Source organism: Hoplias malabaricus, chromosome 13 (genome assembly GCF_029633855.1).
Source record: "Hoplias malabaricus isolate fHopMal1 chromosome 13, fHopMal1.hap1, whole genome shotgun sequence".
In the NCBI taxonomy this organism is placed as follows: domain Eukaryota; kingdom Metazoa; phylum Chordata; class Actinopteri; order Characiformes; family Erythrinidae; genus Hoplias; species Hoplias malabaricus.
This window is the reverse complement of record NC_089812.1, coordinates 1,491,287-1,503,380: the sequence shown is the minus strand read 5'-3', so window position 1 is coordinate 1,503,380 and position 12,094 is coordinate 1,491,287. Positions and strand designations below refer to the sequence as shown.

The window sequence follows — 12,094 nt, the reverse complement described above, 5'->3', positions numbered from 1 at the left end:
CTCACACACACCTGCGGACAGTTTCACACACTCACTGTCGCTCACACACACCTGCGGACAGTTTCACACACTCACTGTCGCTCACACACACCTGCGGACAGTTTCACACACTCACTGTCGCTCACACACACCTGCGGACAGTTTCACACACTCACTGTCGCTCACACACACCTGCGGACAGTTTCACACACTCACTGTCGCTCACACACACCTGCGGACAGTTTCACACACTCACTGTCGCTCACACACACCTGCGGACAGTTTCACACACTCACTGTCGCTCACACACACCTGAGGACAGTTTCACACACTCACTGTCGCTCACACACACCTGCGGACAGTTTCACACACTCACTGTCGCTCACACACACCTGCGGACAGTTTCACACACTCACTGTCGCTCACACACACCTGAGGACAGTTTCACACACTCACTGTCGCTCACACACACCTGCGGACAGTTTCACACACTCACTGTCGCTCACACACACCTGCGGACAGTTTCACACACTCACTGTCGCTCACACACACCTGCGGACAGTTTCACACACTCACTGTCGCACACACACACCTGCGGACAGTTTCACACACTCACACTGTCACTCACACACACCTATAGACAGTTTCACACACTCACCCTGTCACTCACACACACCTGCGGACAGTTTCACACACTCACTGTCGCTCACACACACCTGCGGACAGTTTCACACACTCACCCTGTCGCTCACACACACACCTGCGGACAGTTTCACACACTCACTGTCGCACACACACACCTGCGGACAGTTTCACACACTCACACTGTCGCTCACACACACCTGCGGACAGTTTCACACACTCACTGTTGCTCACACACACCTGCGGACAGTTTCACACACTCACCCTGTCGCTCACACACACCTGCGGACAGTTTCACACACTCACTGTTGCTCACACACACCTGCAGACAGTTTCACACACTCACTGTCGCTCACACACACCTGCGGACAGATTCACACACTCACTGTCGCTCACACACACCTGCAGACAGTTTCACACACTCACTGTCACTCACACACACCTGCGGACAGTTTCACACACTCACCCTGTCGCTCACACACACCTGCGGACAGTTTCACACACTCACTGTTGCTCACACACACCTGCAGACAGTTTCACACACTCACTGTCGCTCACACACACCTGCGGACAGATTCACACACTCACTGTCGCTCACACACACCTGCGGACAGTTTCACACACTCACTGTCGCTCACACACACCTGCGGACAGTTTCACACACTCACCCTGTCGCTCACACACACCTGCGGACAGTTTCACACACTCACTGTCGCTCACACACACCTGCGGACAGTTTCACACACTCACCCTGTCGCTCACACACACCTGCGGACAGTTTCACACACTCACTGTCGCTCACACACACCTGCGGACAGTTTCACACACTCACACTGTCACTCACACACACCTGCGGACAGTTTCACACACTCACTGTCGCTCACACACACCTGCGGACAGTTTCACACACTCACTGTCGCTCACACACACCTGCGGACAGTTTCACACACTCACCCAGTTACTCACAAACTCATATGTGTGCACAATTTCTCACACTCACACCTGTGAAAGATTTCACACAGCCACCCCACCTACCAACAAGTGTGTTTTCACTGTTTGAGGAAAGCAGAGGACCTGGAAGAAACCATCCCAGACACAGGGAACACACAGCACACTCCTCACACACACTGGCCCTACTCTGGAACTGTGTGGCAGCGATACTGTTGCAGCACCATACCGCTCTAAATGTCTAAGTTCTAAGATAACATCAGTGGATGACTTGATTTCTTAGAAAGGGATGAGAACCTACATTTCCAGAGACTGTAATCTGAGACTGAGTGCATGTGTGAGATCAGTGAGGACATTACCTGCTTTGTCTCATCTCTCATGTGTGTCTCTCCAGCAGAAATAGCCCAGAATCCCAGGAAAAGCTCTACACACACAGACACACCGCTCTGAAGCTGTATCATGTTTTCTGGAGAGTTTTTATTTACAGAATTGTGTGGGAAAGTAGAGCCTTAATGCAGCTGCTTTTACACACACACACACACACACACACACAGAGAGAGAGAGAGAGAGAGAGAGAGAGAGAGTTGTGTACAGGTGAATACATACCACTTTGGGTGTTTTAACCGGACTAGTTAATGAAGCACTAATGAGTGTTCTGTACTTCTTTTAAACTCATTGTTTACAGTGTATTTTACTTACAGCCTCTTTGTTTGTGTACTGTCCTCTGATAGTAGTAGAATATTAAATACAAGCTGATATCAGTTTCATTGGGGAGCAGGTGTGTTGTTCACTAGAGCTATTAAAATAGATTATTGCGACATTTTCTTCTGATATCTACTGATAAATTCCAGCAGACATTAGCCAGGGGTCAGGTTTCAAGCTTCGGGCACAACACAACCCTCTAACAAGTGTTTTTATTGTTTAGCTTGGTTTTATGTAATGTCCAGAGGGAATGGCATGTTATTAGTTATTTGTGTATGAGTTATTTTCTTCAGGGTCAGAAAAGCCTGCAAAATTACAACATAAAGGCAGAATTTGGATTGAATTCTTCCACATGTTTGCAGTTTTAGAACTTACAGCTGGACCTGCTTCCAAACTGCCTTTGGTTTTCTGTTCTCCTTCAAACAGACATTACATTCACTGCTACACGCTGCAGCAACACAGAACTGAAGAAATGAGATAATGCTCTTGTTTGTAAGTCAAATTTTGACATAATAAGTCTTTATTCTAGCTTGACAAGTCAGTATTTTGTACGGAGCCTATTATGGCGTTCAGTACTGAATAATGCATGGAAAAATAATAACAATGTAATAATATGTGGTAAAATTTTAATAATGCATGTGAGCTTTGTAATAAAGTGTGTAATGGCTTAATGAGGCATGGGAAAGTTATTTAAATTTTTAGTTTCTTATTGAGTTGTTCATATTCATATTTAGGTAATAATAATAATAATAATAGTAATAATAATAATAGTCTTTTGCACACCTTGATTTATTGGAATTTAGCAATGTTTTAGAACACTCAAAGTTTGAGAGAGAGAGAGAGAGAGAGAGAGAGAGAGAGAGAGAGAGAGAGAGAGAGATGTAAACACTGGGGTTGCCGTAGTTGTTATTGTAGTGAGCTGTTAGCCACTGGAGCTAATACCGGAGCTAACCGCGGAGCCAAAGCGCGACGCTGACCGGAGCCGAAGCATCGCCGCGGAGAAGCCGCTGATCCGCAGCCTGAATGAGTCTCCTCCGCCCGGTGCGACCGCTCTCTCCATCGCGCCATGGTCCCGCTGCTCTGAGCTCTCTCTCAGCGCTGAAACAGAGCCTCCCTCGACCGCCTTTCTGCCTCACCGCGAGTCCAAATCAGGCACGAAACACCGGGAACCATCCTTAACCTCCAGCCCATACGAGATAGCGGCTAGTTTAGCTTAGCTTAGCCTAGATTTTCTTAGTTTGTACCCATAACATTGCACAGGAGCTAGCTTAGCATAGCGCAATTTAGCTTAGCGTCTTCCGTTACTGCAGTTAGGTCGCTAGCTCTATTTTTACAAACCATTTTTTTTCTGTTATTCCTGTTGATGTTTTGTTGGTTCAGAGTTTGAATGGCAACGCTTGGTGTTGTTTTGTGACCTTTTCATAAAACAAAAGCGAATTCCCATAGTTTAAAGTTCACATTCATAGTTTACTGTGAATTTAAGGTTGGTTAACTGGTTCAGAGCAAAGATGACTCGGTTAAAAGGTTTAATATTGGGTACAACAAGATAAACGTAAAGGAGTTTGAAGTTTTTGACTCGGTCCCGAAATGAACCCAAACTGCGTTTGAATTATTTACATCTACATTAGATTTATCCGGTCCACCTTAAATGGCTGCTCATGTTTCGATCAGTAATTTTATCTAAACGACTTGTTATTACACAGTTATTGTTTGTTTTCTTGTGCTAACGTTACTCAAGTTATTTTGAGATAACAAAGAAAGTATTTGTTTTGAGACACTATTTGTGTGTGTTAAGATGCTAAAGCTAATAAGATAAAGTCATTATTCTGAGATGGCATGACTTTATTTCGTGATATCAACTCTAGGTTTAAGGAAAGTAAAAAAAGCAGTAGCCGGAGGGGCACTTTGAGCACGTGAAAACAGAGAAGTATAATGATTGTAACCCTTGTTTTCTGGCACATGTGAATTGAATGTGAATATGTCTGTTTCAGGTGTGAATGACCGACGTGGTGCCCTCCACTGCACTCAGCGAAATAAAACTCCGTCTCCTGTGCCGAGATGACATAGACAGCGTTAAAGTGCTCTGTGGAGATTGGTTCCCCATTGAGTTAGTAGCATTTGCAGTTTTCTTAACATTACTATAATTCCTTATAATGTCTTTCAAATGTCTCCTCCCTCAATTCATGCCCAAGTAAGTAATAAATTTGCTGCATGTTCTCTTTCACCATGGAAGCAGTTCTTATAAAAACGTATGTATTGTCTGCTCCACTCCGCTGTCTGTTTGTTACATTCAGGTGAATAAAATTTAAGACAGATTTTAACCAGGAATTCTACCCCAGCCTCATTTTCATTTGTTCAGTGTTGGAAACATTATAAAGTTTATTTTTTTCTTCCCACCCCAGGTATCCAGACTCGTGGTACCATGACATCACATCAAACAAGAAGTTCTTCTCCCTGGCTGCAACCTTCAAAGGTGGCATCGTGGGGATGATTGTGGCTGAAATAAAGGGCAGAACAAAAGTGCACAAAGAGGTCAGAGAGCTTTTCACTATACTTAAGCATGTACTTATGTGTAACTGAATCAATGGGAGGGCGGCACGGTGGTGCAGCAGGTGGGTGTCGCAGTCACACAGCTCCAGGGGCCTGGAGTTCGATTCCCGCTCCTGGTGACTGTCTGTGAGGAGTGTGGTGTGTTCTCTCTGTGTCTGCGTGGGTTTCCTCCGGGTGACTGTCTGTGAGGAGTGTGGTGTGTTCTCCCTGTGTCTGCGTGGGTTTCCTCCGGGTGACTGTCTGTGAGGAGTGTGGTGTGTTTTCTCTGTGTCTGCGTGGGTTTCCTCCGGGTGACTGTCTGTGAGGAGTGTGGTGTGTTCTCTCTGTGTCTGCGTGGGTTTCCTCCGGGTGACTGTCTGTGAGGAGTGTGGTGTGTTCTCCCTGTGTCTGCGTGGGTTTTCTCCGGGTGACCGTCTTTGAGGAGTGTGGTGTGTTCTCCCTGTGTCTGCGTGGGTTTCCTTCGGGTGACTGTCTGTGAGGAGTGTGGTGTGTTCTCTCTGTGTCTGTGTGGGTTTTCTCCGGGTGACTGTCTGTGAGGAGTGTGGTGTGTTCTCCCTGTGTCTGTGTGGGTTTCCTCCGGGTGCTCCGGTTTTCTCCCACAGTCCAAAAAACACACATTGGTAGGTGGAATGGTGACTCAAAAGTGTCTGTGAGTGTGTGAGTGTGTGAGTGTGTTGCCCTGTCAAGGACTGGCGTGAATCAATCAATGGGGTGTGATCTTTTCAACAGCATCATAATTTCATTCATCCATCATCCACCCTGATGCTTGCACTGCCATTTAATGGTCAACCTTAATGCTGTTGAGAGAAAAGACTTCAACCCAAAGTAACCCAAAGTAACCCACAGTAACAGACAGTCAGTAAACATGGGATAGCCATTTTGATTCTGATTCACCTCTGACATCAAGTGGACTGACTTTAGCATTGTCCCGCCCCCTTATCTGAGTTTCTCCAATTACAGCGCTTACCACACTGTCATGAACAGCTTATGTTGTTGTTTTTGTTATTTGAGGGTTGTGCATTAGTGATGATTGTGGTTGTTCAGTGCACTTTACAGCTACAAGAATTAAAAGCTGTGTGTGAAGGATTATATTTGGAGCGCATTGGCATGTCAGGAGCCTTTTTATAGAGTACATTTAATTAGGCTGCAAACTCCTTCCGCCCTTGACTGGTTTACAGCAAGCAGTAAGGGATTGCCTTTCCATCACAGACCATTCAAGCACCCATTCCCGGTCAATGTGATTTCATGTTGAAAACAGCATGATGCTACTGTTATTCTGTGGCTCGGAAAATGGCACATCCCTCGTTTCCGTTAACAAAATAACGTCAGAATCAAATCAATTCAAATTCGTACAGAGAAATGAGATCGGAGAAATACACAGGTGCCACACCAGGAAGAGCCTTGAAGGTTAGAAGAAGAATTTTGAACTTAATCCTAGCCTCAACAGGAAGCCAGTGGAGTTGCCGAAGAACAGGAGTGATTTGAGCTGTGTGTTTGTTGGAAGTCAGAACTCTGGCTGCTGAGTTTTGGATGTTTCCCATTTATTCATTTAAATGGGAACCCGTTCTTCCCTTTTCAGAACCATTTAGAAATGAATGACACATTATTCTGTTGTTATGTTCAGGTGTTGGATAGAAGCCTAGTGGTGATGGTAGGAACGTTTTAAAACAATAAGGATTAATGGACTCCCTTATCTTTAGTATTGGGAATGGTGGGTGGGCAGCTAGTCCGAGGCAGGTAGCAGTAGGTGGAATGTTAGAAACAGGGCTGCGGTGAATAGCATGAGTCTCAGGTCTCGGTCAGTCTTCGGTCATTGTCAGGTCGGACGGAGGGAGAGCAAAGAGATGGAGTTAGATTTGTTTTGTTTGGGCTTAAAGGTGTAAATAGGATGCTAGAATACCCATTAATAACACTAGCTTGCCAGTGGTTGCCAGGTGTTGATTGTTGTGCTAACTAAACTTTCTCTGTTTATATTTGCTCATAGGATGGGGACATTCTGGCCTCCAGCTTTCCTGTTGACACTCAGGTTGCATACATTTTGAGTTTAGGAGTGGTGAAGGAGTTTCGAAAACATGGAATAGGTAAGACACATTAGTGCCTGGTGTGTACTCATCAGTGGGACCATTTTACTATGAGTGTTTATGCACAATGATAGCTTTATTAATTGATAACTAATGTACCACATCTGGATGAAGCATTGATTCAGCCTCTGTCAATTCTCCAGGCTCCCTGTTGCTGGACAGCCTAAAGGACCACATTTCTACCACGGCGCAGGACCACTGCAAGGCCATCTATCTCCATGTTCTCACCACCAACCTCACCGCCATTCACTTCTATGAGAACAGAGACTTTAAGCAGCATCACTATTTGCCCTATTATTACTCCATTAGAGGAGTGCTCAAGGATGGTTTCACATATGTCCTTTACATCAACGGTGGACATCCTCCTTGGACGATCTTATATCCTTTTCTTCACATGTCTCTTAGGCCAAAAACATACTTCACTTCAAACAATAATGTCTATTGGTTTGAGTCAAATCAATGTCTATAGGGTATAGTTATATATGATAGTATTTAATAAATCTTAATCTGAGTATTGAAATTCGAACTGAAAGTATGGAAACCCGTGTTGCCAGTACACCTCTCTGAAGTCATGCACCATCTTTAAGCCATGGTCACACCAGATTCTGGAGTTTGTGCCGCTCAGTGAAATAGGATTGGGGGGGGGGGGGGGGGGACAAAAATCACTTTTCTTTTTTATAAAATTCTTGAGGATGTTTCCTCACCATGTGCTAGCTCCCCAGCCCATCTGTGTGCTTGAAACGGTCTGTTGTGTTTGTGAAACCCCAGGGCCTCGGTCTGATAGGCTAGGATTTCTTTCTCTCTGCTCAACAGCATCTAGAGCTTTTTAGACAATGAATAGACCAATCGTTGAAAAGCATGAACTGAGATGAGGATATTCCTCTATTCCCGCTCCATAGGTGGGTAATATTGGTTTAACTTTGCTGTCGATGGAACTGACTCTAATTTTGGGAGAGCGCAAACTGCATTAAAGTAAACGCAGACTGAAAGTGCTACAAATGAGTTTCTGTGGCATTTTGAACAGAAAAGCTTACAGCTCAACTTCAGTCACGTACAAACAACAGTCCCACCTTAAAGACACTAGCTTCTGAATGTTAACAAACGAGAGAACAGCGTTTCCCCACAATCGCAGATGTGGCCTTTAAGCCTCGGGTCGCTGTGGACAGAGCAGCAGTGCTGTTGTCCAAGGACGCAGATTTGCATGTCAAATTACACTGAACTGGAACTTGTCTTGATTTTTCTCTAGCGAAATGCATTCGCCCCGATGTCTGCAGTGGGAGATTCAAATCAGTGTGGTTTTGATAGTAAAATTTCTCGGACTAATGTCTGGTGTGACCTCGGCTTTAGACGGAATCACAGAATTGAGCAATACAAATCTAATTCAGGTATAAAGACGGAAATGCACAGACTTTGAATGTTTATTAATAATCCCCAGTATGTTCTTTTCAAACTCACATAATCCACCACGTTTAATTCGGAGCGACGTGGCTACGCGGTCTGGTACGCTGTCGTATACACTCACATTCCCGATGTCTGCGCATTTCCAGTCTTATGTGAGGTCAGGCTGCGGTCGGATGCTGGCCTCTGGGGTGAACGTTGACTGCAGTGGGATCAGTGGGATAGTGTTTGCTGCTCATGGGCAAAATATCGCAGCCATTTCAGTAAATACACAGCGTCAATCAATGGAAATCCGATACAGTTGAAGATGTATTGGGACGATACGACCTGCTGGATAAGGTTCACATGTTCTGCCGTGTCATTCTGACAGAGATAAGACTTTACAAGGACCACTTTAGCATAAATAATGCACGAAAAACAGACCTTGAATATCAAGAAGGGGGTTACAGAACACATACATTTACAAGAGCATCGCTTTATGAGGTAAATACATGATGTTTACACGAGCAGCTTAATTTATTCATAAATTATGACCGTGATGGCAGTTATTACAGCGGTCAGTGTAGAGTGCAGTGACTACAGCACAGTGTGTTTCAGTGTGTATTCCTACACTGCAAACTCAGCACAGTTCAAACAGCAGGAAGTCAGTTGTTTCCAGTGTAGAGTCGTATTGCTGTGGTGAGGAAAGTAAAGGTGAGCAGCTTGAGAGTCTGCCCTTATAGTAATACACGGTATTAAAGCTACACTACCCCAGAAGACAGACGCAACTTTAAAAACGTCGGTGGTACACGGCAGCGCACTCTCCTCCATTTCAGTTCGTCTGATCCTGGGATTCAGCTTGTTCTCCTTAACCCCGTGTTCACTGATTATATTCATCATATAGGGTCAGCTCTGGCCAGTTTAAGCCCCTGCTCCATTCCACAGAGAATCTACCGTCAAGCACAGAGTCTCCTGCGCAGCTTTTTACCCTGGTCAGGAATCTCGTCCAAAAGCGGCATCGAGTACAGCAGGACCATGTGAGAGGTGGGCTTTACTACAAAGCAGTGCATTTGATTCATTTCTGCAGCTTTATAAAGGGTTAACCTTTTTCTCCTTTCTTTGTTTCCCTTCCACGCTTCAGGTGAAGGAGAGCGATTCCTTTGAATCTTACCAGCTCCGCACCTGGTGATTTTACAAACAGAAAAAGACATGTATTATATCTGTACATAATATATACTCTGATTTAATATATGCATTGTCTTATGTAGACTACCCTCTTGATACGTCCCTTCCAGTTCCACGTCATTTGCCTGTAATTCCGCTGCTATGTAGGAGACCTCCTCCCGTGCATCTCCCTTATTTTTATTAATATAGATTTTAATGTGTGCCTATTCTTCTTAAGGGGACTGAAGGGGGAGGCAGCTGTACTTCGAGTACGGAATCACTGCGTTTGCGTCGGAGCAGTGTTCTTGTCGTTTTTTAACAGCACCTTGACCCAAAACCTCCCTCATTTCTTTTTTTAAAATGTTTTTTTTTCGTTAACGCCAACTTTTAAGCGGTGGTTTTTAAAGAGGAAACACAGTGAATGTAGTGGTGTAGAGGGAATGAAATGTTCGTCGTTAAAAGAAACTCACAGGATTCTTAATAAAGCTCATCTACTGTCTGCTGTAACGTCGTATCCATAAGCGGCCGTGCAGTCTCTTCGATTTTGCTTTGATGTCATGGAGGGGGATAAAGATGAATGTAACACATAGCGGAGATATGTTGTGATGCAAAATGTTGGGTGGTGACTTCAGGGATTTAAACACAACAAATAAAGAGATGTAAGTGTGAGGAAATGAGCTGCATGTAGAAACAGCAGAAGAAAAGATGAGAAAAATGTTTGTTCCTTGTTGAGAGTGTTGTAATTTAATGTTTTTGGGGAGAGGTCTGTTTGGATGGATGAGGGACAGATGGATGGATGGATGAGGGATGGAGGGATGGATGATGATGCTCCTGTTGCAGAGTGGAGGTTAAAAGGTTGGGAATGTTTTATATATAGGAAGGTTCAAAGACAGGATTATGGAAAAAACTTCTCCACACTCCTACAAGATTCTGGGTGTACTTCCACCTGTCATCTAGGTGAAATCATGTGTGGGGGGGCAGTTACAGATACATCCAGTGACCACAGACCCAAGACTGGGCCGTTACAGACACGTCCAGTGGCTGCAGACACGTACAATTAAACATAAAGGCGACTGCGGACTACAAATAAATGAATTAATAATTACAAAATAAGTGGTTAGTTTTGTAGTAAGTAACTTGTCTAACACACCGCTTCATATTTTACCATATTACGTTAATATATCTAAGAAATATATCATTTTGAAATCAGGATCCTTTGGTCAGAGACCTTGTTTTCCCTTCCTGTGAAATTCAGATTCAGATAAACACTTCAGATTAGTTTTTTGTAACCGAGCCACTTCCCAAGCTTTCTGATTCTTTACCCTGTTAACGAGTTCATTTAATGTGTGACCGCTTTATTCATTTTATTTATGCAGATGTAATGTCCGTTTATTTTGAAAAAGGGAAGAAAGCCACGTATTTTAACCCTGTAATGACCAGCCCCTGAGTGTATTTAGACGTATGTTACCCGATAAAAACACACGCCTTGTTACTCTCTGTTAATTTGACCTTTTTTTTATGTGCGTTTCACATGTGTATTATTTCAGTTCACCCATTCCTAATGGAGATAGCTGCTGTAAAACACAAAGTTTTGTGTCTTAATGAAAAAAAAAAACGAATGCTGTTTTTCAGGAGTTTTGGCCTGGTTTCTCTGATACTTTCTAGCTATTTGCAGTTACAAAACACAACTAGATCCAATTTAATTGGCATAGAATTTACCCTCTGTTCCCACTAGAGGTGACTGGTAGTCAGTCTAGGACTAGGAAGCTCATTTTGTTGACTTTAAAGTAGAAATCAGACCACCAAACAACAACATTTTGCAGTCCCTAAAGTGACCTGTTTATGCTCCGAAGAGTGGGTCTCCCACATACGAGTGGCCATATTTAAAACGGGTATGAGTACAGTCTCGGGAACATCCGGGTCACAAGGTGTCGGTATAAAGGCTCGTTTATGATGTGATGAAATATCATGGGAGAAAATGATGGCTTCTTTGAACACAATCTGATTATGATTTGTGTAACATCGCCACCAGCTGTCCGGTGAATGTTATAGAACAGGTTTATAAACTCTCACAGATATTGGTCAAGTGTGTTTTTCTTCACCTTTTACAGCACAGTTTAAATATGACATTTACCTCTTTCTTTTCAATGACATCCATCCCTTCCTTTAAAATGTACATTCTTTGCTTCATCCGTCCACATTGATACAACACTTTACTTTCAAAACACTTCTAGATGAGAAAGAAAAGAGGAAATAAAGGTATTACAATAAATACACTTGAGTCTTTCTCTGTCTGACCTTCAAAAACTGAACAAGCTGATGATTAGAAACAAGGAAAGAAAAAGGATGAGAGAAAGTGGGGCAGAGTAAATGATAAAGGAAAGGAAGAGGTGGAAATGGGTAGATAGAAGTTACAAGAAACTGAGAAAAACAATGAGAAGAGGGAAGTGAGTAAGAAAAGATATGGGGAGAAAAAAGTACAAGAAATGCGAGGGAAACTGGGAAGAACAGGACAATGAACGTGAGACACGGAATGAACAGATAAATCATTATCAATGTGTGATAATACAGTGTGACTGTACAACACAATAAAGAGCAAATAAACGCTAGTAACCTTATTAAAAGTAAATTTTCGGAGGCGCTAATATCTG

General features: G+C 43.6%; 1 protein-coding gene across 1 annotated transcript; it reads left to right on the top strand.

The window, feature by feature from the left end:
- The first annotated feature begins 3,195 nt into the window (after positions 1–3,195).
- Positions 3,196–11,697, top strand: naa60 (N-alpha-acetyltransferase 60, NatF catalytic subunit). The gene is made up of 7 exons (XM_066642051.1): positions 3,196–3,423; positions 4,263–4,378; positions 4,674–4,803; positions 6,806–6,902; positions 7,046–7,280; positions 9,164–9,323; positions 9,421–11,697. The coding sequence occupies exons 2-6, from the start codon at positions 4,269–4,271 to the stop codon at positions 9,318–9,320; spliced, it is 729 nt and encodes a 242-aa protein (XP_066498148.1). The 5' UTR covers positions 3,196–3,423; positions 4,263–4,268; the 3' UTR covers positions 9,321–9,323; positions 9,421–11,697.
- Positions 11,698–12,094: the final 397 nt, after the last annotated feature.

What these genes read in the sequence shown, in the direction of transcription:
- naa60 (XM_066642051.1), top strand. Translation starts at nt 4,269, where the DNA reads ATGACCGACGTGGTGCCCTCCACTGCACTCAGCGAAATAAAACTCCGT. An exon ending in GAACAAAAGTGCACAAAGAG is followed by an intron (nt 4,804 to 6,805) that starts GTCAGAGAGCTT and finishes ATTTGCTCATAG; the next exon opens with GATGGGGACATTCTGGCCTC. An exon ending in CATCCTCCTTGGACGATCTT is followed by an intron (nt 7,281 to 9,163) that starts ATATCCTTTTCT and finishes CCCCGTGTTCAC; the next exon opens with TGATTATATTCATCATATAG.